Raw genomic sequence first — 25,547 nt, 5'->3', positions numbered from 1 at the left:
CCTTATTTCCTGCAGAGGCGACTGTGGCGAGTGCAACCTCAAAGGAGAAGGTGATTTAGTGCTTTAGTGGCAGAAGAGGCATTCGATAAGCAAACCTAATAACAATTGTGTCTTATTCACGTAAGCCAGTATAAAAAATACATTTATTTTTTCTCGCTTCCACATTTTGATGTTTACTTCTTCATTCTAAGTGCCCATGGTTTTTCCAGTCCTCAAACAGCAGACTCTGTGTCACTTGGTCAAACTGAGACAATGATGCACAGACATGGTTTTTTACAACAGGCATCAATGGTGGACTTTATTTTTCTCCTTGTGGATACAGTTGAAACCTTTTTTAATTAAAAATGATCCCTCTAGTATTTTAGTGTTATTTCGTTTCAACATAAGAAGTCGTCTAAATTATGTTAATATTTGTGTGACTGGTTGATTTGCATTATAATTTATCGGCTGACTTCTTCCGAATGGCGGGTGTCTTTTAATTTGAAAGTCCAAACGGAAACGGCTGCTCTTGTGCCCGCGAGCTTAGCAGTGGTTGTGATGCTAGCTTGTGTTCCAGTCACTCCTCGCTGATTATTTCACGTCCCCGCTAATATCCTCCAGCGCCCTCCAGGACGCCATGGCCGAGCAGGCCCCGGGACCCCCTCTGCTGTCCCAACATGACGGTAAATGTGTCGCCTTTCCCGGCATTTATCTTTGCAGAGGTCGGGAGCAACGAAGCCAGCGGCCTCTGCAGCATTGACCCCCAGTAGCTTGCTAGCATCATCAGGGCGACGTGTCACTGGATGTCAGCCGTTCGTGTCGATTAATGCACACTTGACACTCTAAGTAAACCCTGTGATATTGGTTGTAAGTCACTTAAGGGTTTGAAGTTAGAAGTGGGGTCTCCGCTCCATTGCGTCGCAATGATCTAGCGCTGTATTGTAGCTAAGCGTTTCGGCTTAGCTAGTATGCTAAAAGCTACTATGAGAGATAATGTCATTATTCGGATATAAAGGCAGATTCTGTTAGCTAGACCCAATCATGTCAGTGTTTAAGGTGGATCGGAGTGTTCTCCCCAGCCAATCACATTGTTGTGGTGCATGGGCGTATTTACGTCCCTATAGACGCCCAGGCTTTATCCAGGTGTCTTGCTGGATGGCTGTCATTTAATTTGGTTTACACTTGCTATATTCTTTGGCAATAATGTCTTCAAGTGTGCGTCATGTCTTCATGCTCTTAGACACAATCCAGCAAATATTTTATCTAGACATACATAAGAATCCTGCACGCAGCATGACAGAGCTTTATTATTATCTAAACCCGTCACAGTAGGCTTAAAATGTCATCCTTGAGATCTCAGGAAACCCAGTTAGGTTCCCTTCCTGCTTCAAGGAAGGGAACCTCCGTCATCCTGGGCCCCAAAGAAGCCCTCCCTGTCAGGATTAAACGATTACAGGCTTGTTGCTCATGTCTGTGGTCATGAGTTGAGCTGCAGGAAGGACATCACTGGACCCCCCCCCCCATTATTAGCACTTACGACTTTGTTACTGGAATCCTGAACACTCGGATATGACGTCATTCCTGGCTCCGACTTCTGTTTTATCTTTGACATCCTCTACTAAAGCTCACCCAGCTACTGCTTTTGTTTTACTTGTATACTATAGACGGAGCTTTAATCTGCGTAACCACTGTGCTTATGGCAATAGAAATGTTGGTCTCAGTGACTCCCCATCAGTCAATCAGCAGCTCCCTGACTCACGGGACGAAGCAGGTGAGACTGGGGACCGTTGGTGGCCCAGCAGGACCGCCTCAGATGCCATCGCAGCTGCAAAACAAAGACTCCTGTATCGGGATGCTCCCTGTTGTCTGCGGCCATCTTTCAGCATGGCCGTCCCTCACTAACTCGCCCACTAACTGCACCCCACCCTCTGCAAATGGCTCCTAGACGTTCTGACTGACGCCAGGATTGGACGTAGGACCTCAGCCAGCAGGAGGATGTGTGACGGTGTCGCCTCCCACAAAGTTAATGTCACTGAAGTTCAAACTCCTGCAGAGAAGCGACGACTGTTGAGAAGATCGCCAGGCGTGCACTGCCCTCTCTGCCCCCCTCTCCACCACCACAGAAGAGCTTCCTCCACCAAGCCCCCCGCCCCCCCAGCCACACGTTTGTCCTCAGAAATAGATTGAATCGACAGGGGATGACATCAGGAGCTGGTGGCTCCAGGAGTGTGTGCTGTCCTCACCGTTCGTCTCCCTTTGCACAAATGTCTGCGTCTTGGCAGACCCCCCCCCCCCCATGAAGCCCCAGAAGACAACAGCCCCGCTCCTTTCAGTACAGACACCAAGCTGGGCCTTTACCTCGAAAATGAACATATTTTAACCGTTTAGATATCATTTCTAAATCCAAAATAATGACATTGGACCGGCCTACTGCCATTGGCATTGATCCAACCATGTTTTGCTGTTTTCCAGAGGCTCTGCAGCAGCGTCTCGCTGCTCTGGAGCAGGAGAGGGCCGAATTCATTCGTCTCAAACAGCAGCTGGGGGCTGAATTCAACCAGAAACGAGCCAAGTTCAAGGAGCTCTACCTGTCCAAGGAGGGTAAGGACGAATGTTGGCACCTCCAGATGCATCCATGGACCCGACGGTCGGGTGTCGTGTGGAAGAGAGTTGCCAACAGACTCGGTTGTCTTTTCTTTCTTACACAGAGGAGCTGAAGAGGCAGACCGCAGTTTTAGATGAAACCCGGGTCGAGCTGGACTCCGTCCAGAACCAGCTCGCTCTGGCCCGCTCCGAGATAGAGACCATCAAGGCGGTGGCCACAGTGTCCGAGAACACCAAGCAGGAAGCCATCGACCAGGTACGCAGCCAGTGGCAAGAGGAGGTCGCCTCGCTGCAAGCTATCATGAAAGGTAAAGACTAATTTCATGTTTTCTAAAAGCTTTTATCTAAAATCAATATCAAAAATGACAATAGAAGCGCGCCAGTTGAGACTGTCGGCCATCCGGGACACGGTTGTGTGTAAAAAAACTTAAAGCAAGTCCAGCTGACCCTCTTACTCTGCAGAACGACCTTTGACCCCAAGACAAAGAAGTCCACCTACTGGAACCCTGAGTCACGATTATCATGATTGCCATCATGCCGAGTCTTCTGTTGTCCGACAGAAACCGTCTGCGAGTACGAGGTCCAGTACCACCGACGTTTGGAGCAGGAACGAGCCCAGTGGAACCAGTACAGAGAGTCCGTGGAGAGGGAACTGGCCGAGTTGAGGCGCCGTCTCACAGAGGGCCAAGAGGAGCAGAACCTGGAGGACGAGATGAAGAAGGTTGACCGTCTTTTTATGTCTCTTAAGTGTAACCGCCGGATTCATGGGTGTTTTCCATGAAACATGGTGGCGGACGCGCTTTTAACGCTGGACTCTTGGAAAAGGCGCAGGAGGATGCAGAGAAGCTGCGATCGGTGGTGATGCCCATGGAGCACGAAATCGCCGCCTTAAAGGCCAAACTGAGCTCAGCAGACGACCGAGTGAAGGAACTGGAGGCTTCCAAGGTTAGTTGCCGCAGAATTAGCCCAAACACTAATTTCCAAGTCTTTCCCCTTATACTGGGAAAATCTGATTAAAATAAAGCACATTAACATTTTTAATGTGATGTGAAGTCTGTGAAATAAGATATTCCTTTATTTGTGTCACATTGGGCCGCTCCCAGAGTGTATGAAAAACACACACGTGCACAGGTCCTGTTGGCACATGAGGCCAACGTGAAGTGAAATGAAATCAGCATTTAGTCTTGCATCTTCGTCATCAGCTTCGCCAGCATCCTCCTGTCTCCCACCTCCTCAGGACAGAGCCAGGGCTCCTCACCGGTCTCTCCAGCTGGTTTCTGTTCCTGGATTAGACGCTGCCAGCCCAGTATAAATGTCTGAAAGACCTCAGGAGTGTCCCCTGTACTCCATATTTAACATTAACACTTAAAGTGGTCCCTTTGCACCCTCATCTAAAGCATTTTCTGATGTCTTCACCTGCTGCTTCCGTCCCCTTAAGGCCAAAATTGTCTCTTTATTATTCATAAATGATCTCTTCATTCTCATGTCTGACATATTTCAGCAAATCTGCATCTTATTTGTAGCATTTAGGTTAATTTAGAGCATCATTTTGCAGCCCTGCGTGACAGCAAATCAACCAGGACTCCATGTTTTTTTTGTGCCACAGATGAAGGAGCTCAATCATGTTCTTGAGGCGGAGAAGTCCTGTCGCACAGATCTGGAGATGTACGTCGCCGTGTTGAATACGCAGAAGTCGGTCCTGCAGGAAGATGCAGAGAAACTACGCAAAGAACTCCATGAAGGTGCCTCTTTTGCAGTTTATTCACGGCTGTAATGGGTTTAAAATCTTTTAGTTATTTGTGCAATGTTATTGTATAATGATGAATCCTCCCTCTGGAGTGTGATACAGTTACACATCCGGGTCGTTGGACATGTTTTATTGTTTTTCCCCCCCTCTCAGTGTGTCATAAACTGGAGTTGGAGCGGCAGCAGCACAACCAGCTGAAGCACACGTGGCAGCGAGCAAACGACCAGTTCCTTGAATCCCAGCGCCTCCTCATGAGGGACATGCAGAGGATAGAGAGCGTCTTATCCTCAGAACAGCTCCGCCAGGTGGAGGTGATAAAAAAGAAAGATCAGGTAGTACACACACACACACACACACACACACACACACACACACACACATACAAATTTAATCACACTTGCGTGAAAACACACACGTCAACAGACCTTCACACCCACAGGCCTTTCTGAACACACCCTCATACCAGTGTCTCACCAGCAGGGGTCGACACTTTGACCAGTTCTCAGTAAATATGAACAAGTTCCAGACTGGACATTGGACATTTTTTATGAGACAGTTTGCTAAAGCTGAACCATTTCTTTCCCTGCGTTACTGTTCACAGATTTTAATTTAAGCCTTTTATTACTCATCGTCACTATTGCAGTATACTGTGAAGGAACTCATTTCTACACTCCACGTAATCAAGAAAGAGACTGTTTCAAATGTCTTGTGGCCTTGTCCCTTCATACCTGTCTCACCTGCTCCCTCCATATTCTCCCCCCTGGCAATCAAAATCTGTTGGATGCCTCTAAATCAAAAAGGAAGCTGAGAGGAATAAATGGCAACAGGTTGACTCACTTCCTGATTTGAGATTCCTTAAAAAACCTTTTTTCCCCTCCCATGATTGTAATTGTTTGATTGGTGCTGTTTTGTACTCTTTTTAGTTACTTATTGTAACTAACTTGCTTATTGTAATTTGCCCAGCCGTTATTTGATAGAGTAACCGTGAACATTTATTTTACCCGTCGCTTTGAAGGAGGAGGACGAGAAAGAGCGGCTGAAGCAGGTGAAAGAGCTGCAGGAGAACAGTATGGGAGACAACACGGAGGCTTCAGAGGAGTTCTTCCTGGGGATGACTGTTGATGAGGTATTTCTTTCTTTATCCCTCAATGGTTTTAATTGAAAATGATGATGAGGTTAAGTATGAACCAGCTCAAACAGCTTTTATCTTGCCGTTGATCTCTATTCCTCCTTGTTTTTCTCTTGCAGTCCAATATTGACCACAGTGCACACGGTTCTTTGCACTCTCTGGACACTGAGGTGGTTGCAGGGGGTCCTGCGGACCCCTTCAGGGAGAACCTTCGAAGGGTCCAGTCAACGGATAGCCTCGGCTCCTCGTTGTCCCTCCAGCACGGCCTTGGTGGACACAATCATAAGGCCAAGTCGGCCAGCAACTTGGACGAGTCGGATTTTGGGCCGCTGGTGGGTGCAGAAAGTTCCGGCGTGGACGGGAGCTTCGGAGAGACGTCATCGGTCAGCTCCATCAAACTGACAGCCAGCCACTTCCTGCTGACCAAGGATCAGGAGAAGGCCATCAAGGCCATGACGCCGGAGCAAGAAGAGACCGCGTCGCTGCTGTCCAGCATCTCTCATGCTGTGGACACGACCTTTTTGCCACCGGCGGGATACAGGCTTGTCAGCGACAGCGAGTGGAACCTCCTGCAACAAGAGGTGCAGCACCACAGCAGCCTTTGATGTCGCAGCTCTTTAAATATGTAGATTGTCATCCAACACGAGATGTGTGGTCCAGGATGTCAGGGTTAGGGCTTTTTCCTTCAGATGCAGATTTGAACATGCTATATTACGGCTGAGATGTTACTGCAAACACTTTATTAGACTAAAGCTTCGTTATCTCAATAATACCACCTACTTTATGGCAAAACTACTTCCTAAAACTCGTATGCTTCATCTCAGATCTGGAGCACATTATCGGGATTTTATGGGGACATTTGTGGCTGTGTGATTGAGATGGGGGGCTTTAGCTGTATGTCTCACATTGCTGACTCATTTTTTCCCTACTGAGGAAAGAAGTGCTTCATGGTTTTATCCAACCATCTAGAATCCACTAAAATATATGATTAATCGGCAAACATCTAACTTGTATATGTGTAATTCTGGTGTAAACTGCTCAGTAGTAACTCTCTTATTATAAGATTATGTTCATGTGATTTTAAATTCATCACCAGGTGAAAAATGCAGGCAGGAAGCTCGGCCGACGCTGTGACATGTGCTCAAACTATGAGAAGCAGCTTCAGGCCATTCAAGGACAAGAGGCTGAGACACGAGATCAGGTCAGCGTCTGTGCCGCCGCCACGATGTTGGTGTGTTTCCAGGCATTAACCCCTGTTTTCCAGGTGAAGAAGCTGCAGGTGATGTTGCGGCAGGCCAACGAACAGCTAGAGAGGACCATGACTGACAAACAGAATCTGGAAGACTCAGTTCAAGCAGGCAACAAGGAAACGGCTGCAAAGGTTTGGAACGTTTTCCTGCTTTTTCTACAGTTTGCTGACTCACCACATTTCTTGCAAACTCTTTTGATGCCGTGTCTTTGCAAGAGGTTCCATTTTACACTGTTGGGGCCTGAGAGGGTTTTCAGTAGAGCGTCGTTGCCTTTGTCTCTTTGATTCTTGTCATTTTTATCAGGTTTTTTTAGTTCAAGCTGTTTGTTTTGGGATGCAGCATCTTTTGACTATAATTTTCCCCCAATTTATATCATTTAAAAACAGGCAGACTTCCACCTTATTAGCTGCTTATTTAATTGGGAAAAACTCTGGATAAAACACATTTTGGACTTTTAAGTTGCCCATCCTGCTGTTATTAACGTGGATTTAATTACTACTTACATTACATCACATTATTACTGAAATGAAAAGACTTGGTTGTAATTTCGTTGTTCCAGGAGAAACTACTTGAATCTGGTTAACAAAGTTAGTTTTCTAAAACAGCATTGTTACTGCTGGAGACCACCATGAAACCAGGAACTACAGAATAAAATACTTACAAAGGTTGTCAAACCACTGGTAAAATCAAGGCTGGACTGGATTTTATAACAGCAACAGATGGTTAACGTTTTGATGTCGAGACCCTTTCATATAAAACACTGCAACAAACATCTTCGTATGTATCCAACATGTGTCTGGATGACACATTGTTAATTATGTCATATGTTAGAGCGTACAATCCCCGCACCACAAGCCTCAGTGTTGGCCCCCCCCATTATTTAGTTTTAATATTAACAATGTTCCTAGGATCTAAATTCCCATTAGCCTGTTTCTTCAGTTAGATATTAATTTGTCTTGCTTAACGACACAACTAGAATAAATGCAATCATTTAAGTGTTTCCTGTTTTCATGCCTTTAGGTGTCCACCCTCCTGCACAGAGTCCAGGAGTCTGAAACACTGCTCAGCTCGTTGCAACTGGCTTTTAGTGAAGCTAAGAGGAACACGCAGGAAAATTTGGTGAGCAGAAACTGGACCGCTGAATGGTTCTGCAGATTGATGCCAGTTTAAATGTGTGGGAGGCAGTGGGGTCAGAGGTCAGTACTGCAGCACTGAGGGAGGTTTTTAGCTAAATCTTAAGCAGGGGGGTGATCTGGTGCTATCAACTTCCCCAGATAGATATTATGGACCTTGTAGGTTAGGAAAGGATTTTAAAGTCTAGTCTGGATTTTAGGGGAATCCAGCAGAGAATAGATATCATCTTTATTTCCAATTCTTGTTAAAGCAACGTGTGGAGCGTTTTTGATCAGCTGGAGGCTCCTCACAGAATAATTTTAACACTGACTTACAACAAATGCTCGACGAGCTGTGCGGCATCCCTCAGGGAGGGGCCTGTAAATGTGTGACGTAAGGATGGATGCTGATGGGATGTTCTTTCAGATGGTGCTGGTTAAATCGAGGGAACAGGTGGCAGATGAGCTCAATAGACTCCAGAGAGACAACGAAAGCCTGCAAGGAAAACACAAACTGCATGTAGAACTCCAGCAACAGGAAGGCTTCCAGATGCCTGATAATGTGCAGGTATGTGACTCTGAAGTCCTAAATATATTTGATTTCTACGTATCCATTGCCTGACTGTATGTAATTGACTGTTTGGCTGGTGCTGAATTGTTACCTCATCCTGGTGATTTATTAAAGTAATAAGCAAATAGCTTAAACAGTTAGTCAGCAAAATCTTATTCCCTGTTTGAACCTGTGCACTATCAGCATTTAAGGACATTGTGAACAAAGAAAACATTTTCTGGCTAAAGCGATTCTAATCTTTTACCACATTAATCATTTCTATAATTCATCTTGAGATGCCAGCTGCTAGTTAAACGAACATTTCCTCAGTAGGGGGTCTGTAACATAGTTGAATCCTTCCACAGGAGCTGCAGGAGCTCGTGGTGCAGCTGCGTGACCACCTGGTGGCTTTACGGACATCATTTGACCACATGGAGGAAAAGCTGAAAGCAGAGATTTTGTTTCTGAAGGAGCAGATCCAGGCAGAACAGTGTCTAAAGGAGAACCTGGAGGACACGCTGCAGGTGGAGATTGAGGGCTATAAGGAAGAGATCGGTGAGCTGGCTAATTCTTCTTTTTTTTGAAAACGTCACCAAAGAGGGTTTGGGTTAGGGTTCCGCTGTCCTAACCCCTAACCAACATACCCTCTTTGTATCTTTGTGTTGTCTTTGATTCATTCAGACACCTCAGAAGGTATGAACTCGTGCTTTTTTATGTGTGAATTTGCATTAATAACGCTAATTCACATATTTGAATGCTGTTGAAATGACTAAAATATGCCTCGTTAATTTGTAGTTTAAAGGAAATTTGGTCATTAGTGTCCAACAAAAGTTTTCAGTTTTAAGAATCAAATCACGATTCAACAGAGATTTTTGCCTGAGATTTACAAGAAATATGTTGTTTGGCCTTTTATGACTGATCGTATGACTGACCTGGTGGACAGGGAGTGTCTTGGATGGATGGGGTCTTGTTGGATCTTTGTGGCCCACCACAGGAGACTGCTCAGGTGGATCCCATCCAGGTGTGGGAGCCAACAATCCTCTGAGTTGCTGCAGAAGTTTCTTTTCCACACTGGGTACCAGGTTCACCCATGCCAGGAAACTATTGTGCAGCTGTGGAAACTCCTCACAGAGGTGGAGGAGGTTTATTCCTCCTCAGCTTTCTTAGGATGAAGAGGCTGAGTTGCTGGGCGGATGTGGTTGGTCCTCCATCATGTGCAGTCTGAGGAATGTGGAGTCTCTGACAGCCTCTTCCTCCTCTCTGTTGGGTGCTGTGTGGTCCTCAATTTCCACAGGATAATGATGTAGTCTTGTGTTTTCCTGGCATTGAAGATTGAGGAGCTTATTACTGCACCAGCACCTGGACCTCATCTGTTTGGTGCCTCATTCCTTGATCAGGCCCACAATGGCTGTGAACATCTGCCGATATGATGACGGTGTTGTAGCCATGGGTGGCGACTGGGCGTACAGCATGAACAGCACTGAGCTTAGGATGCAGCCCTGAGGAACATAAGTACTGAGGGTGACAGTGGAGGATGTGTAGGTCCGTCCTAATGAGTTGGGATCATCAAGCCTTTAATCCACAGATGGAAAGGGTTTCCGAGCTGCAGTGTTTATCAGTCAGATGCTGATGGAGCAGCGTCCTGCTGGGTTTTCCAGCGGGTTGAGAGCAGAGATGGAGGGGTATAGAGATGGAACGGTCTGTGGACCTGTTGGACCTGTAAGTGAACTGGTGTCAGTGTGATATTTGGTCAGCTGGGATTTGGACCTTGATACGCTGCAGAAAAAGTTTCTCCATGCTCTTCGCGATCACTGGTGTCAGGGCCAGGGGTAAGTAAGCCTTTAGCCCTGTTACGGCAGAGGTTCAGGACAACGGGAAGGTGAATACTGCAGTGTGCTTCAGCCGCCTCGATACTCCAGCTGGTCCTGGTGCCTTTCCTGATATGGCTGTTTTGCCGGCCTGCAGTTCCTGATTTTGTTGATTGTTGAGGGGCGGGAGATGCTCTCATGGTGTCGGCAGTGAGTCCTCTGCTGTCTTTTTGGTCCCGGAGAGAGGCGTCTCAGGATGTTTGCATGAAACTTGATCCACTTGAACAACCGAAGTGCATGTAAACACATCAGTCTGACTAATATCAGAGTTCTCCTGATCCGACTAAAAATGCCTTTCCTAAATTGGGACTACACTTCCCTAATCCCAACCCAGCCTGTCTCTTAAATAAATGTTTTATTATATTGATCTTGTTGTCTAAGAGGTGTTGTGAGGTGAGTCTTTGATGAGATTAGCTTTCTTTCATCCTAACCAGCAACTACGAAGAAGCCTTCCGGATGCTTGCTCGTAGCTGCATAAGCAACATGTACAAATATAATCTTGCATTTTCACCGGTTATGTAAGGTTGTTTTCCGCTTGTGCTCGGGCATCCCCGTCTTTCCCATTTTTAAAGATTCTTGTTAGTTTGATTGAATTCTCCAGACTTTCTTGTGATGTTTACTCATTTTGTGTCCCACAGCATCATTTTCCAGGCTGAAGACGGAACTGGAACAAATCAGAGTGGAGAAGGAACAGGTACACCCCTGCTCAGAGTTGGGGGTGGGGTGTGTGTGTGTGTGTGTGTGTGTGGGGGGGGGCTCTTAATCTAATTACCTATATCATATTTTCTCTTATGGCCTCAGCAACCCTCTGATCAGTCCTCTATTTCCTTTTTCGCTAAAGAATTCCTTTCTGACAGCAGCTTGTGTTTTTATTTTTTAGAAGTTTTGAGCAAATCATTTTGTAGAAAATGTTCTTATGTTCCACTAAAGTTGAAGCTTACAGAAATAATCGAAGAGTGGGGAAATTAGACGAGGGCAAATTTGCTGCTCACTTGTCTAACCAGACTGAAACTGGTCCTAAGTTGTTTAGTTCATTCAGGTTTTTTATTCATGAAGACCTCTCTTGATCAAGATTTTATTTATGTGTCATTTGTGTAGCTGCAGAACGGCGTGACGGAGAAGGCGGAACTGCTGGAGAAGCTGCAGAGCATGAAGATCAGTCTGGAGCAACAGCTCAAAGATCTCAGCGATACAAAGGTCTAAAGAATCCTGAATGACGTGTTATGATGTGAATTATCAGTTGAACCGTGGAATCAACCCAAAGTGACATGCCTACTGTATTTTCCAAAATGATTCCCCAGTTAAATGTGAGTGTCGGCGGCCTGTGCTTGTCGTAATATATTGTGTGTTTTGTTTGCAGGCCGCGCTGGAGGCTCAGGTTCTGGATGAGAAGGCTAAAGCTCAGCGACTGCAAACAGAGCTAGATGTCAGTGAGCAGGTTCAAAAAGACTTTGTCAAGCTTTCTCAGACACTTCAGGTAATAATTTATACGTGTATATATATGGGGGGGGTGAGAAAACCACTCCTATGCTGCAGCATTTTACGAGTGAAACTTTTTTTTTTTTTAAAGTTGTTTTTTAACCACTGCGTGTGTAATGTTACCAGGTTCAGTTGGAACGAATCCGTCAGGCTGATTCTTTGGAGCGAATCAGAATCATCCTGAACGACACCAAATTAACTGACATCAACCAGCTTCCAGAGACATGATGTCACTGAGACCCCCCCTCCTTTGTCTATGATCAATAGTCTGGTAATGTAATGAACCGAACCCTTCCAACTTCAGTGTAACCACAGAAGAAGAGTTGGGAGGACCGACGAGGAGCTCCTGTGACCATCCAGAGAAAAATGAAGAAACACTAAAATCAATTGTGAGAGGATAAATTTCTGCTGTATATCTGACATGTGTCTTGGTCACTTTCTCACCTTTGTTTCATTTTCTCAGCCAGTCGAAACTATTGTGATAGTCACTTCCTTTCTCCCGTCTGTTCCTTTTCCTGACAAGACTTTAATCCGGAATGTTCCCTTTGTCCTGTTTTTTTTGTTTTGTTTTGGTTGTAATGAAGGAAATCTTAGAAAATTAACCTGAATTTCCAAAATCAAAAAAACACAAACGGTAAAAAAAAGAAAAGCAACAACAACAAAAAAAAGGTTATACTTTGTAAGTTCTGACAAGATCAAAATCTAAATAGCGGCAAAGACAAACATAGAAAAAACGGGGTGGACATGAGGGCTCAGATTCACTTGGCTTTATTTTAAACACTTAAATATTTATCCCAAGTCACTCGAACCCTGTTTCATACTCGTGGGTCATGTTTATTTCAAGTCTGCGTCTACTTAAATGTATTAACTGGAGAACATTTTCATGGGTTTAAACTTGTCAGCTTTTGGCAAAATTGACTGATTTTTTTTTTTTTTAATGTGAGCTGGAAAATGTGTGAAAATGCTCACGTGCTTGATTTTGTCCAATTTTACAGTAGAAAACTCGGGCCACCTGTGGAAAACCTACTTGAATCATGAAATGAATTACTAGAGTTGACTATTCCTGAGAGTGTTAAGGATAACCTGAGGTGCTTAGGGCTGTTTTCAATAAAGCACACTTTCAACATTTACTTAAACCGAAGCTAATGGAAAATCTCGAAATCTCACATCGCAGATTTAAAATATGAACGTATTCGTTTACATCCCGGTGGAGATTAAACTGAAACGAGTGGATTTCGAACTCTTATTCATATTTTTAGTAGTTCAAGGATTTTAACAATTCTAATGTAGAATTATCTTAAAATGACCAAAATCCCACAAAATGGTAAATTTGGCTAATTAGGAGTGTAAAGATATTATCCATTCGCCTCAAGTGGAGCGATTTCCATGACAAGACCAAAAATGTAACACTGTTTGGAGGACAGTCACAGTTTTGTGTTCTTTAAGTTCCTGTATTGTGTATATTGTATATATGTATTTATGATGAGTCAAGTGTGTTCTGACATTGTTGCACTGACTGACACTGAGGTTTTACAGTGTGAATTCTGGACATTTTTTCTGAAGGCCTTACAACAGATTTGTTTAGTTTATGCCTTTAATTTTATTTGTAACAGAGATTTTGATTAAATTCTCATAAGACAATGTCAGAGTGGAAAAAAAAACACATTGAAAATACAGGAGTTGATGAAATGATTGCAGTCTGAAAGTTCACACTTTTTTAGCACGACACAATCTTAGAGTAATGATAACATCTTTGGAAGCTTAAGTAACCTTAAACTTCACCTTTAGTTTACAATTAATGGTAAGACTTGGATTTAAGTTCAGAAAGCAAAAATAAATACTAGCGATATTAACAGTTGTTTTGACTTTTCAGTTATTAAGTTTATGATGGAATTCAGAAATTTGGCCACAGATTTTATTATTTATAGATGGTCATGAGACTGTTTACACCTTAATGTGGATTCTTTATTAAGGAATAAAAGGTTGATGTTGAAATGTTAAAACAAACTTTCCTGGGGGAATATAATCCATCTCAACAATCATAATAATTCCTGTGTTGCATCTGTCCCAGAATGACAATAAGATTGGATTCATTTTTGTTTTGTTTCAGGGGTTTTAATAAATGTTCCAGCTGAAGTAAAACCATCAGCTTTAGCACAAATGTAAATGTTTCACCACAGTTATAATAATAAAAACATCAGTTCATTTTGTGTTAAACTTTGTACCTTTTTGTAAAAAAGAAAAAAAAGCCCCCCACCCCCTCCTCCAACCACCTCTTGGATTAAAATGTTTAACTATGATCAACTTGTACTTAACTGTTTATATTACCACTGTAAAGGGTGTTCTCTTTACTATATTTATTATGCTTTATTTAATTTTTTCATTAATCCTTTATTAAAACCGATGTGCAAATGAAAGCGAAATGATTAATTATTATACGCAATCATTTTTTTAAAAAAAAATTGTTTGTAGTTTCTTTACATGATTGGGATTATGTGAAACGGTTCAAGGGGACTTCTTACCAGATGCTTCCCAGAAGAAAATCAATTAATATCTAGGGAATAATTATATATATTTTTTACTTTTAATTTTAAATATTTTATTCGCTGTTTGTCGGGATGGACGCTTTGTCGATATTTTACAGATTGATACGTAAAAGTTCATCGTCCTTTAGGGGCAGCAGCAGAACCTTGTACGTACGACACTACTACTATTTTACGACGAAGACACGGGTTTTACGGCGGTTTTAAAAGAAGAAGACGACGAAAGAATACTCCTGTTTACATTAACATAATGTTACCGAAACGGGCGAATATATCCTATCGGGGATTTTCATTTGCTGTTTTAATGCTATTTGCCGTTACAGGTGAGTATGATTGGGTAATCCGGGTCAAACTGCGTTTGAAATGTCTTTATAACAGCTCGGTGTGCAGACTGAGTTAGCTAGTTAGCTCGACACATAGCTACACCCAAATTTCTATCCGAAATCTCACTTCTTACATTAAAACTCACATACATAATGTTTATCATCAACGACGTTGGTGATTTAAGATAGTTATTTTGACTGTAGATGAGGCTGGTTTAAGAAGGCTTAAATCTGAGTTGGATTTGGTGCAGTGCTTCCGCCCTTTGCAGATGTTCTTTAAAAGATAAGAAGGACTGGTTGGGATTCTTACCCGTCTGACGATTGCGTAATCTGGAGGATTCGGGAAAGACAAATCAGATTAAAGTAGAATTTCTGCATAATCGTCGTTATTCACGGTACGACAAAGTATAGACAACCGATAAAACGGGTAATTCCGTCTTATTTTAAAAAGGGGCTTTCCTATTGTTCCTTTCTAAGCAACAGATGGCGTAAGAATGGGAACCGAAACCCGTGTAAATAATTGTTAATATTTTCTTTCTATATTCTCTCACGTGAGGCGCCCACGGACTGGTGCTTTCCCTTATCTCAGATTTATAATGGCAGGAAACTGATGGAACATGGTCTTTGTTTCCTGCTGTCAAATTATCCTCAGTGTTATTTTTGCAGCAGTGTTCTTGTGTTTGATTGTCAAGTTTCCCCTAAAGCTTTTTTTTGTTTGAGTTTGACATGATTGAAATGACACTGTTTAAAGAAGCTGTCCATTTTCATAAGCAATGAATGCTCTGAGGGCTAATGTAAAGTTTTAAGTTTTAACTAGTAGATGACTAATAATATTTTACTATTTATTGATTTAGTTATGTTAAAACATTGTTTTGCATATTAACATAATTATGTAAAACTAGTATTGCCATAACAGAAATACGATTTAAAATGACACACAACGGCATACTCTCCAGCTTTGGCTCATGCTAACAAAACTGTTAATGCTAACTACATTAGCATTTGGATCTATCCAAGTGAAGATCTCTGTTGTGCTTGTGTGACAAGGAACAGAATAACTAAAACGGTTTCAGTTGCAGTTTGCAATTTCGAGTGACAAAAACATTAAATATAAATAAGGTAACTGAAGCCTAGTAAGACTTTTGTCATCTAATATCCGTCATCTGACTTTATTCTGTCTCCTTAACAGCAACAAAGCCTTCATCAGCAATACATATCCATGCAGACTCAGAAGTAATAGTGCAGAATGGCACCACGGGGATCCTCCGCTGCACCTTTAAGTCCAGTGAAGTGGTCAGTAGTGCCACGTCAGTGACCTGGAGTTTCCAGTCAAGTCAGCCAGACAATCCGTTCCACAATGGACCGTATGTGGTGAGTGCTTTGTAGTTCAGTGTGTATTATTTTGCTCCACGTGTTCATTAAGTTTTAACAAACAAATTTAGAAAAATGACAATGTTGATTTGACTTTACTGTTGTAGTTTTCAGGGGGATACAAGGTTATTTTTCTATTGTCAACAAAAAGAAATGGCTGGATGTGATTGTTGCTGCAGATTTTGGATACCGCTTCTTGGAGCAGTCTGAATAGCTTTTTTCAAAGCATGTATAATCCAGTTGGTTATTCTATTAAAAACCTAATCTTGTCAATCAATTATGTAATGAATGTGGCGTAATTAAAATAAATTTGATTCTAATATGCATGTGTGTGGACTTCTACAGGACAAACTACACATTCAGAACTTGCACAATGTTCAAACACAAGGTGACATTAAGGTGCCCCACAACACACAAAGACTCATCTCATATTTACCAACAAACATCCTGATGATCCCAGAGGCTAATATTCTGTGTACGGATGAGACTAGAACTTTTGGGAAGCTGCGTGTTCTCTCACATCTACTGTCTGAGGCTGCTTTGTCTACATTGTTCATCATGGAAAAAGTCCCAAAATTAGTGAAAACAACGTTTACAAAAAGTAGATTCTTTTGCTGTTGTTGTTAACTTGAATAGGTTTGAGATCAGTGGAAATTTGCATTATCCCCATAACCTGTTTTTTTCCCCCATTTGTAGCTCTTGTACTATACTAATGGGAAAGGATTCCTTGGACAACCCGAGTTCCAAGACAGAGTGCAGTTCATTGGAGACATCAACAAGAGAGATGTCTCGATACAGCTCAGTCCGGCTCAGTTCACTGACAACGGAACCTTCTTTTGTGATGTAAAGAACCCGCCAGATGTGACAGGAACCCCAGCTCGAACTGAGCTCAGAGTTGTGCTGAAAGGTAAGTCATTCAGTTCACCATGCAATGTTTTGAAAAGGACAGAAAAGCCAAATTATAACTGCCATGCCTGTGCATTTCAAATGGTTTCAATTTTTCAAGTAAACTGAATATCTGTCCTTTTTGAGTTTCAATCTGAATATAAAATTGAACAAAAATAAGACAGAGATTCTCTTTTTAAAGTGGAAAAACGTCAAGGGCCACCCTGCAATTGGAGTCCAAACACAGACTTAAAGTTTATGCCAGCTAGCAGCTAGCGTTAGCCGCCGTGTCAAACACTCACGGCGCTTGCATATTGTTTTAGTTCTGTCTGTCATTCGGTCGCCGTCAATAATGACCCCTGACAAACCCAAAAAGGTGCCATACATCAGATTTATACGTGGCCGGGTCAACTTGGACGATGCTTTCCCCCTTCAGATTCATGCTAAACCTCTCATAGCTTCTGTTGTTGTTGTTCTTCTTCCGGTAGTCTAGATTCAGCAAAGGCGTGTTGCTGCCCCCTCAGGTCAGCAGAGGAAGTGCGTGTGGACCTGCCACATTCTTTGGTAGTGTGGATTTTTTTGACACAACAAAACAACCCAGACCCTCACCGAGACGTCTTGTGACGTCATAATATCGCGATATCTTACGATATCTCGTCCCACCCCTAGCAAATCAACTTAGTTCTTTTCAGACAGTAACAAAAGTCAATCAAACTTAAAATCAACTTCAGGTATTACCAATTAAGGACGTTTTATTTGTAAAAAAAAAAAAAAAAAATCTGTTAATGTAGTTATGAAGAGTGAGCAGATGAACGCGTCTCATTGCCATGAAATTGAAAATAATCCTGCAACAAATATTATGTAGTTAAGGTGGAAATTATCACTGAAGGAAAGGTTAAAATGTTGAGTGACTTGACTGTAACTGACTGGGATACAATGACAGGTGTGCAGTCATCAATGCACAAAATGGACCTCACAGGCAAGGATATTGCTGTTGTGTTTTGTGTTTTAGTTAAGCCTTTGGTCACTAGATGGCGACATACAGTCGTTATGACTTTCTCGTTCATTCTCACATCAAAGATCTCGCGAGAGTACAGTATGTATTAGGCATTTTGGTTGTTGTTAACAGGTTAATTGACTAAGGTAAATCGAATACTACCAGTTGGTCAACATGCAAAGCTGAAATATGGACTCCCTTTGGCTTTCACAGAGAAGGGATGTGAAGAGGTGGCAAAAACCACGAAGTGGTAAAGAACAATGCCTAACCCAGCATGATGGAGCACCTTGCCATGCTGCAAAAGTCATGAATAGTACAGGTTGCAAATCTTGACTCTTAAAGTCTATACATTTGCCATTAACGACCATCGACTCTTATGAAATGTAATTATACTCCAATATATTATAATGTCTGAGAAAATGATCTTACAACAAAAAAGAAGGACCCTGTATTTGGCTTCGCCATCCTCTTGGCTGTTCTTTCATAGACCCGTTCATCGGAGTTCTCAATGCAGGAATGTTCTGTGTCCAGAATCTCTTCCTCAGCCAAACACAGCTGTCATAGTTGGATCAGTCTGCGCTGGTCTCTTCCTGCTGGTCGTCATCGCTGCTGCCGTCTGCATCACCATGAGGATGCTTCACAACCGCCACGATTATGAAGGGTGAGTGTCGCCGCGCTCGCAACTTTGTAGAGGACGAGACAGAAAATGGTAATTTCTGGAAGAAATCAGGCCAAACAAAAAGGTCTGGAGAAAAACAGAAACATAAGTGATCAATATATATATAAATAAAATATCTGTAGTAGAGGAGTGAATCAGAAACACAGTTTTGGCTTAAATACCACTAAATATTGATTGTTCCTGTTGGACTTTAGATTATTCGGGTTTTCTCAGAATGAAACCTGATCTTGATATATGAAATCAGAAACAGGCCTGTTTGCAGTTTATAACACATTTATAACATGCAGGTTTGGCATATCAGCACATTTAGCCCCTGATATTAGATGTGTTAGAGTGAAACGCATGACTAACTAAAACCCACACCATTTTCAGCAGCCATTGACCTAAATTTGCCCCTTTTCATTGTTCTTTTTAATCATTATTCATTCTCTTTTCTAGTAATAGTTATACAAATGAAGACCATTACTAGCAAATGTCACTGGCGATGGTTTCATGCAGCATCTAGTTTACAGTGAAATGACTGTTTGCTGCTTACAGCTGCAGGAATCTGTCGTTAAATGAAAGGTCAGAAAGGGGAAGCCTGATTCCTTCCATCTTCTTCTCATAAACCTCGACTTGATCTGTTTATCTGCCTACTGAAACCCAATCAGTGAAACCAATCTTAACAATAATAATTAGATGATACATGAAATCTAAAGGGAATTTAAAGAGGATGTTGGGACCTCGTCTGACTGAGCTCTTTTTCCAAATCTATTTTTCTCCTGCTAGATTTCATCGTCCCAACATAATTTTCTGCTCCTAGTTATTTCTCATAAAAAAGCCAAAACAAGCTCTTCCCCAACTTGGGTGATATTTCGAGTTGTTGCTGTCCGCTCATGGCAAAGATTCCGGCTGAAACTGTCGTTTCCATGGGTTTAACCGTTGCCGTCGGCGATCTTCCGAGACACTGATGGATTGTGGAGTCTTCCTTGGTTCTTCCACTGGTGCCAGCCATTCTCATTTCTGTGTCCTAACGTGTCTGTGAGGCCGTCTGCAGCCTGGTGTCTTCGTCACCTTCTAACATTCCAAACTTACCCTCCTCTTCCTCCTCTTCCTCCTCTTCTCCTTCTTCCCCTGTCTTCATCTCCATCAGTATCCTTGAAATCAGTCACATAAAGAGGAGAACTCTGAAATTTATAAAGTCCAGTGAAGCCTCTGTTTGACTTGAGCTGCAGCATCATAGATGCGCTGTTAGATTACCGGAGGATAGAACGACAACCTCAGGCTAAATTAATCCTACTTGCATCAGTTTTGTGTTGTTTTCACTGTCCAATAAGAGCTCTCCATCGCTCTCAGCTCCTCCCATGTTCTGAGTTTCTTTTCTCATGGTTTTATTTTTGTCCTCTCCATCATCATGTCATTTGTGTCCCACTGGCTGCGCACCAATGGTTGCTCAACTCCACGCCAAACCCTAACATAGATGTACGACTTTGGAAAGCTTGAACTCTCAGGCTCTGAAGCCTCAAAAGGTGGAGTCCAGTCTGGAAGACTCCAGGCCCACCAGTCCCACGGCTCCACTGCAGGTACGAACCGGGGACAAAATACGCAGCTCCTACCGGCATTTGAGTAAAACACTTTATTTCTATTGATACAAGCGAAAATCGAGATATTTCACGCCGTTCTGAGCGGACGAAGGGAACCGGCGACACAAACGCACCATCACGCCTCTCATATTGTTGTTTGAGTGATTCTAGAAATCAGCTGTAGTTGTAGTGCTAATAAAGACTCAATGAAACTGAGCCGGGAGCCTCCAACACTCACAAAAGAAGGAGACTGCACTAACAAATCACCTCAGAATGTCGCCACATTTATTTTTGTGTTATTTCCGTAATTTAAGCGGCGCGGCGGGAACCCCAGAAGAGCTGAGCATGGCTGCTTGTACCTTTGACTCACTCTGTCCTGATTCGCTGTGTTCCAGGGCCCGGTGATATACGCACAGCTGGATCACTCGGGCAGCAAGAACTCCTTCCATAAGAATGAACCGGTGGTGTACGCCGACATTCGCAAAAACTGAAGACAACCCCTGGACCAAAATAAAACTCATCAGAGCTCCCTATCAGCTGTTTTTCCTGGGAACATTGGAGAAATGGTGCAGTTTTCTCTCTTCTTTTTGTTTTTTTCTTTTCGTATTTTGTCCTCTGGAAACACTCGTAAAGACAAAAGGGTGACAGCGAAGGCTCAAACATCACGTTTACTTTCAGGCTGTCAAGCGTTATCATCCAAATTATGGGTTGTTAAACCGATGGAACGTCATCCTTCCTGTAAATAACCATTGATATGGTGATTATAAACGCCCCTCAAACTCAGCTAAGATGAAAAGCAGGACAAAAGATGACCTGAGTCAGTTTGATCGGACAACTTTAGAGACCCTTGTGGGACACTGAAGGCAGAAAATATTGCTTCCTCGTGCACGTGGTAAACGATCGGGTGCACAGGAGGCAAATGAATCGGAAATGTCTCCTGATACGTCTTTATATTTGTTTGCTCGTACAGCCCGATAGTGCAGGCGAAGGTGCTATGCTGCAAGCAGGGACCTCTAGAGGGACGTGGATGTGCACGTTACCTTTGTGGGCTATTGCTTTCATACATCGATGCATGATACGAAATTCGACACATTCATTCTTTAGAGTTAGTGTTCCTACTGTATGAATCAGAGGACGGGCTGATGGGCTTCCAGGGAAGATGGTGCGCATCAGAAATGTGGCCCGTGTGTGCACGTGCACGTGGCTTCACCAGAAACGCAATTTCAGTTTTTCCTCTCTTCAGTGTCCTTTCATGGGCTCGGTCCAAAACACAGAAGAGCACCAATCTGATGGTCCCCTCGTAGTTTACGTCTGATATGAACGTTCCCTCCGATCCCATGCTGAGGACGCTTCTGTGACGGCAACATTCCATCTCGGTTTTGTTCGTTGTTTCGTTTTGTTTCTTTGAAGTTTTGTGCGGTGCCGATGTGAAAATAAGGACGTCTTGATGCTAAAAACCTGATTTGCATGTCTGCAAAATGCTAAAATATCCATCCTCATATCTTTATTAAGTACATTCTGTTTTATTGGGCCAAATATCCGAAGTTGCTTTGAAGTAGCTGTGAAGCTTTAAAACACATTCCACTGTGCTTTTTTTTCTGTCATATAACATTGAAAAGTCCAATTTTGGAGATTGTGTTTGACTCGACGGTTGCTGACTATGATAATATCTGTGTTGCAGCTTCAGCTTTGTGATCCTGAATGCAGTAAAGCTCAGTTCTTTGTATATGTTTCTCGTGCCTGTAAGATAATGTGCAGTTTACTGTAAGTCATTCCAGTCTGGCTTTCTTTTTTTTTTTTTTTTTTCTTCCCTGGACGATGGTCCCACTTTTTTGTTTTTTCCCAGCTTGTGACTCTTCCAACTGTCCGTCTTCGGTCTTAATTGTCCGTTGCCATTTGTTGGGATGCATGCAGAGCCTGTGCGGAGCGTTGAGCCGGTCACATCCGATGGGTTCCAAAGTGTACATAACTGTGGGGTTTAAGTTGACATCCGTAAGACACATATCTACATCTAACAGTGGATTACGGTTAGACCTCTGTTCACTGTGCACAATTGGATTTTAATAAGTGCAGATTCTTTATAGTGCTCACGAACTTTATTTTCTTTTAAGGGTCAAGCTTTAAGTTTTCAGGGTCAGATAATGTTTTTTTTGGTTTTTTTTACCCAGCAGAATTTGTTCATGCCTCTAACATTGTGTATCTGTGTAAATTGATTAACAGGAATAAGTTACATACGTTTTGCTGCTGTTTTGCTTTTTCTGATTGTCCAGGCTTATTTATGACCTTTCCATTTCCAAGGGGCCCGTCTGGGTCGTCTGGCCTCGCTTGAATTACTGTTTGCATTTGATTTCCCTGATACTGTCTGAAATCGGCCCCTGTCCAAGTGACCACAGCTTTGAGAACACAACAGCGACGGCTCTCGTCTTCCAGATTCACCCGTTAAAGTCTCTGTTAATGTGTCTTTCTGCTCTCTCCATAGTCCAGGTACAGCCCCAAATGAAGGAAAAATGCATGCGTGATGCATTACCTGCTGTTTGCTTTGCTGTTACTGGCTGCAGTGCTGTTGTAGAAATTGTGCCGTAATGTAAGATGCTAAAATCCAGAGATTTTCTAATACGAGCAAAATCTACAGTGTATCCATGTTGTTGAAGAGTAAATACAGGTAGGAAATTTTTACTCACGTAAGTCTTAAATTCTTCGTCGTGTGCTTTTACGAGTAATTATGTTGTAAAATATTCATATCTAAGAAAAGAAATTCCCTTTTCCGTTTGTCTATTGATGCTCTCAGTGTAATTTCCTTAAAACTGGAATGTTGTACATTCTGTGCCTTTTGCATTTCACCAGCTGACTTGAACGTTTGCTCCAAATTTACTTTATTTTCAATATCATTGTATTTTTTTTTTTATACATCACATCTGCATTAATGGTTTAAATTTTATATAAAAGTTATCCATGGCCAAATACTTGAGTGGGTTCCTTTTATCTTTCCAACATTAAATGTCAGTTGTAAAGCGTTAAGTAATACTGAGATTTAATAAGGTGACCTTTCTCGTTAACGATTTGGTGGGGAGGGGGTCTCCCTGCATTGGAGGGTTAGAAACAAATCTCCCACTGGAAGAGGGTCGTCCACAGACCTGTCCAAAATTCCTGGACTCAGATTAAGAAAATTGGGATTGGGCCTGTCCCCGGAAGAGACCAGCAGGTGCTGGCTGTCCTGGTTCCTGGGGTTGGGGACGCGGTAGAGCATTATAACCTGGATGAAGATGGTTAGAAGCCAGACGATCATTCTCAGCTCAAACTAGTCTCCATCCACCAGTGCACAGCTGAGCTGAGGGAAATACAGATGGCTTGTGCGTGATCTGTGTCGAGATTTTACCAGACAAGGATGGGAAGCAATAGGTAAAGGACTGGACTACTGCGGGCTCAGAGGCCCCAGAGGGATCGTTTCCTGTGCGGATGGAGTGAGACCGAATCAGGCCCCGTTGATGTGGGCTGAAATTTGACGATCGGCCACTAGAGGTCAGTGTTTCCAAGGTTAAAATTCCCGAACGGAGCAGAAGGCCTGACGTGGACAGCGATGGTGGTGATGGTCTCATGAAATGCTGCCTGCCTGCGCACGCACGCACGCACACACAGAAACACATTTTCATCTGGTTTTTTTGCCACTTCTATTTCCTGTCTTCTTCACATCCGTGTCGTGATTTTTTTTTTCAAGTATACATTTTTTTTTAGTAAACTTTGCAAAGCAACAAGGAAAGCAGCATGTAAGATGGCGGCAACGTTGCTCTTCTATACTTTTCCAGAGTAGACAAACTCAATATCGACGACGTTTGAACGCCGGAACGGAGACATAGCAAGTTTATGTCTGAAATGGCAGATTACAGTTAGGTCATCTGTCATCACCGGAAAAGGGCTGTAAATTCCCACGTTGATCTGGATGTAGCGTTCCCACCGCTGCCGACTGTAGCCAGGGCCGATAAAAATCTGGGTGTGATGCAGGGTCATTTGACCTGGGGGTGGATGCCAATTATACTCGTTCCCACCAACAAAAAAAAGCTGGAGTTGTGGGTGTTAGAGGGTAGAAGATCCATTTAAGGGGGAGCTTCTTTAGACGCAAATGTCTCTGAACTCCTATGGCCGCCCCTCCAGTGTCCTCTGTCCCCTCACCCTGTTCTGGTGGCCTCATCATGAAAACAGAGATGCATTGTCGACATTGCTGTAAGCACCCACACACACACACACACACACACACACACACACACACACAAACGGAAACAGGGGATTCATATCCGTCAGCTGATCCGAGTGGAAATGCTGACACTGGCCTCCAAATCTGCCACTGCTCCCTGAGGAGGGGGACAAAAAGGGTGACAGCGAAATTGAGAAGGGGGCATTTTGACAACCGTTTAGCCAGGACAGACACATTCTGGTGGGGTTTCACTGAGTACAACAATCAGTCCTCCCAGCTCTGGAGAGGTCACAGCCTCATTTCATTTGTAGTACCAAAAAAAATGGTTGGATGGATGATTCCATCCAAATAGGCTGGATTTGTTGATCTGATTGACTGCTTCAATGAATGGCTTCACTCGACATGAATTTACAGCTCAGCCTGGCGCAAATTTGTCCTGTTAAGTGCAGAAAAAGGTGCCTTTTCACTCCCAGCTCCCCAAATAATGAAGCTTTGTGAGGCGTCGTGTGGCTGAGGTGTCTAAATTCTTCTTTTTTATATACAGAAAGTTGTGGCTTTGTTTTGCTGACGGAGCAGGATGCTTGACCTTCCGCTGTGAACATCAGTCGCCTCCTTTTTCTCATTAAAAAAAGCAGCTGATTTGGGTAAAAAGACAGAAGGCAAATGGAAGCAGAGGCTGAAATGATCCGCAACCTAGACTGCAATCAGTTGATTGTGACTCCTCTGAGTGTGGAAAACCCGTCACCCATTGTTTTAGCTGAACAGACGCACTGGTCTCGAAACCGGAAACCAGTCGATGCTCTCAGCTGTGATGTCTCACACAAACGCGCCCTCACGCAGAGGCAGAGTGCAGCAATGACGCCTGCGACGGTCAAAAATATCCTCAGCGGAACTGCTAGAAGTGAAGTCACAGCGCTCTTTGCTCCCTTTTTACGCTTTAAACATCCTGGGAACGGCGGCCAGGCAGCAGAGGTTATTTTAGCTCGTGCAGACACACACCAGCAAAATCAATTTTTCGAGACCTTTCGGGGACAAAGTTGCAGCCGCTGTCGCAACAGGGAGGCAGGAAGTTGAAGAGCGCGTTCCGAAACTGTTTACAACCACGATGATGATTAAAAATAACTTTTCAGCAGCTTTACAATAAGCTTTTTTCCTACTTCCTGGAACACGACATGGAATAATTCCTATTCAGGTGGTGAATGCGTAAGCAAGCCCATTACATCGTCACCATCTTTTCTGGGAGAGAAACGTCCGAGTTTAACTTATTGGCTCTTCCTTTT

General features: G+C 43.1%; 2 protein-coding genes across 2 annotated transcripts; both read left to right on the top strand.

The window, feature by feature from the left end:
• The first annotated feature begins 500 nt into the window (after positions 1 to 500).
• rabep1 (rabaptin, RAB GTPase binding effector protein 1) lies at positions 501 to 14,018 on the top strand. Its single transcript, XM_057053964.1, has 18 exons — positions 501 to 662; positions 2,452 to 2,580; positions 2,688 to 2,891; positions 3,144 to 3,304; positions 3,409 to 3,528; positions 4,190 to 4,325; positions 4,484 to 4,662; positions 5,346 to 5,456; positions 5,579 to 6,040; positions 6,556 to 6,660; positions 6,724 to 6,840; positions 7,730 to 7,828; positions 8,249 to 8,389; positions 8,737 to 8,926; positions 10,878 to 10,933; positions 11,338 to 11,436; positions 11,600 to 11,716; positions 11,845 to 14,018. Exons 1-18 carry the CDS (start codon positions 617 to 619, stop codon positions 11,944 to 11,946), a joined length of 2,574 nt encoding a protein of 857 aa, XP_056909944.1. The 5' UTR covers positions 501 to 616; the 3' UTR covers positions 11,947 to 14,018.
• Positions 14,019 to 14,380: 362 nt separating this feature from the next.
• On the top strand, positions 14,381 to 23,039 carry mpzl1l (myelin protein zero-like 1 like). Its single transcript, XM_057053965.1, has 6 exons — positions 14,381 to 14,584; positions 15,774 to 15,955; positions 16,652 to 16,862; positions 18,369 to 18,498; positions 19,976 to 20,078; positions 20,474 to 23,039. The coding sequence occupies exons 1-6, from the start codon at positions 14,512 to 14,514 to the stop codon at positions 20,567 to 20,569; spliced, it is 795 nt and encodes a 264-aa protein (XP_056909945.1). The 5' UTR covers positions 14,381 to 14,511; the 3' UTR covers positions 20,570 to 23,039.
• The last annotated feature ends 2,508 nt before the right edge of the window (positions 23,040 to 25,547 follow it).

Source organism: Takifugu flavidus, chromosome 14 (assembly GCF_003711565.1).
Source record: "Takifugu flavidus isolate HTHZ2018 chromosome 14, ASM371156v2, whole genome shotgun sequence".
Lineage (NCBI taxonomy): Eukaryota > Metazoa > Chordata > Actinopteri > Tetraodontiformes > Tetraodontidae > Takifugu > Takifugu flavidus.
This window is presented reverse-complemented; position numbering and strand designations above follow the sequence as displayed.

Bases quoted from the DNA above. Each gene is read 5' to 3' on its own strand.
- rabep1 (XM_057053964.1), top strand. From the start codon at position 617: ATGGCCGAGCAGGCCCCGGGACCCCCTCTGCTGTCCCAACATGACG. The intron at 5,457-5,578 runs GTATTTCTTTCT...TTTCTCTTGCAG, and splicing joins TGGGGATGACTGTTGATGAG to TCCAATATTGACCACAGTGC. The intron at 6,041-6,555 runs GTGCAGCACCAC...ATTCATCACCAG, and splicing joins GGAACCTCCTGCAACAAGAG to GTGAAAAATGCAGGCAGGAA.
- mpzl1l (XM_057053965.1), top strand. From the start codon at position 14,512: ATGTTACCGAAACGGGCGAATATATCCTATCGGGGATTTTCATTTGCT. The intron at 14,585-15,773 runs GTGAGTATGATT...TCTCCTTAACAG, and splicing joins AATGCTATTTGCCGTTACAG to CAACAAAGCCTTCATCAGCA. The intron at 16,863-18,368 runs GTAAGTCATTCA...TTCTGTGTCCAG, and splicing joins GCTCAGAGTTGTGCTGAAAG to AATCTCTTCCTCAGCCAAAC.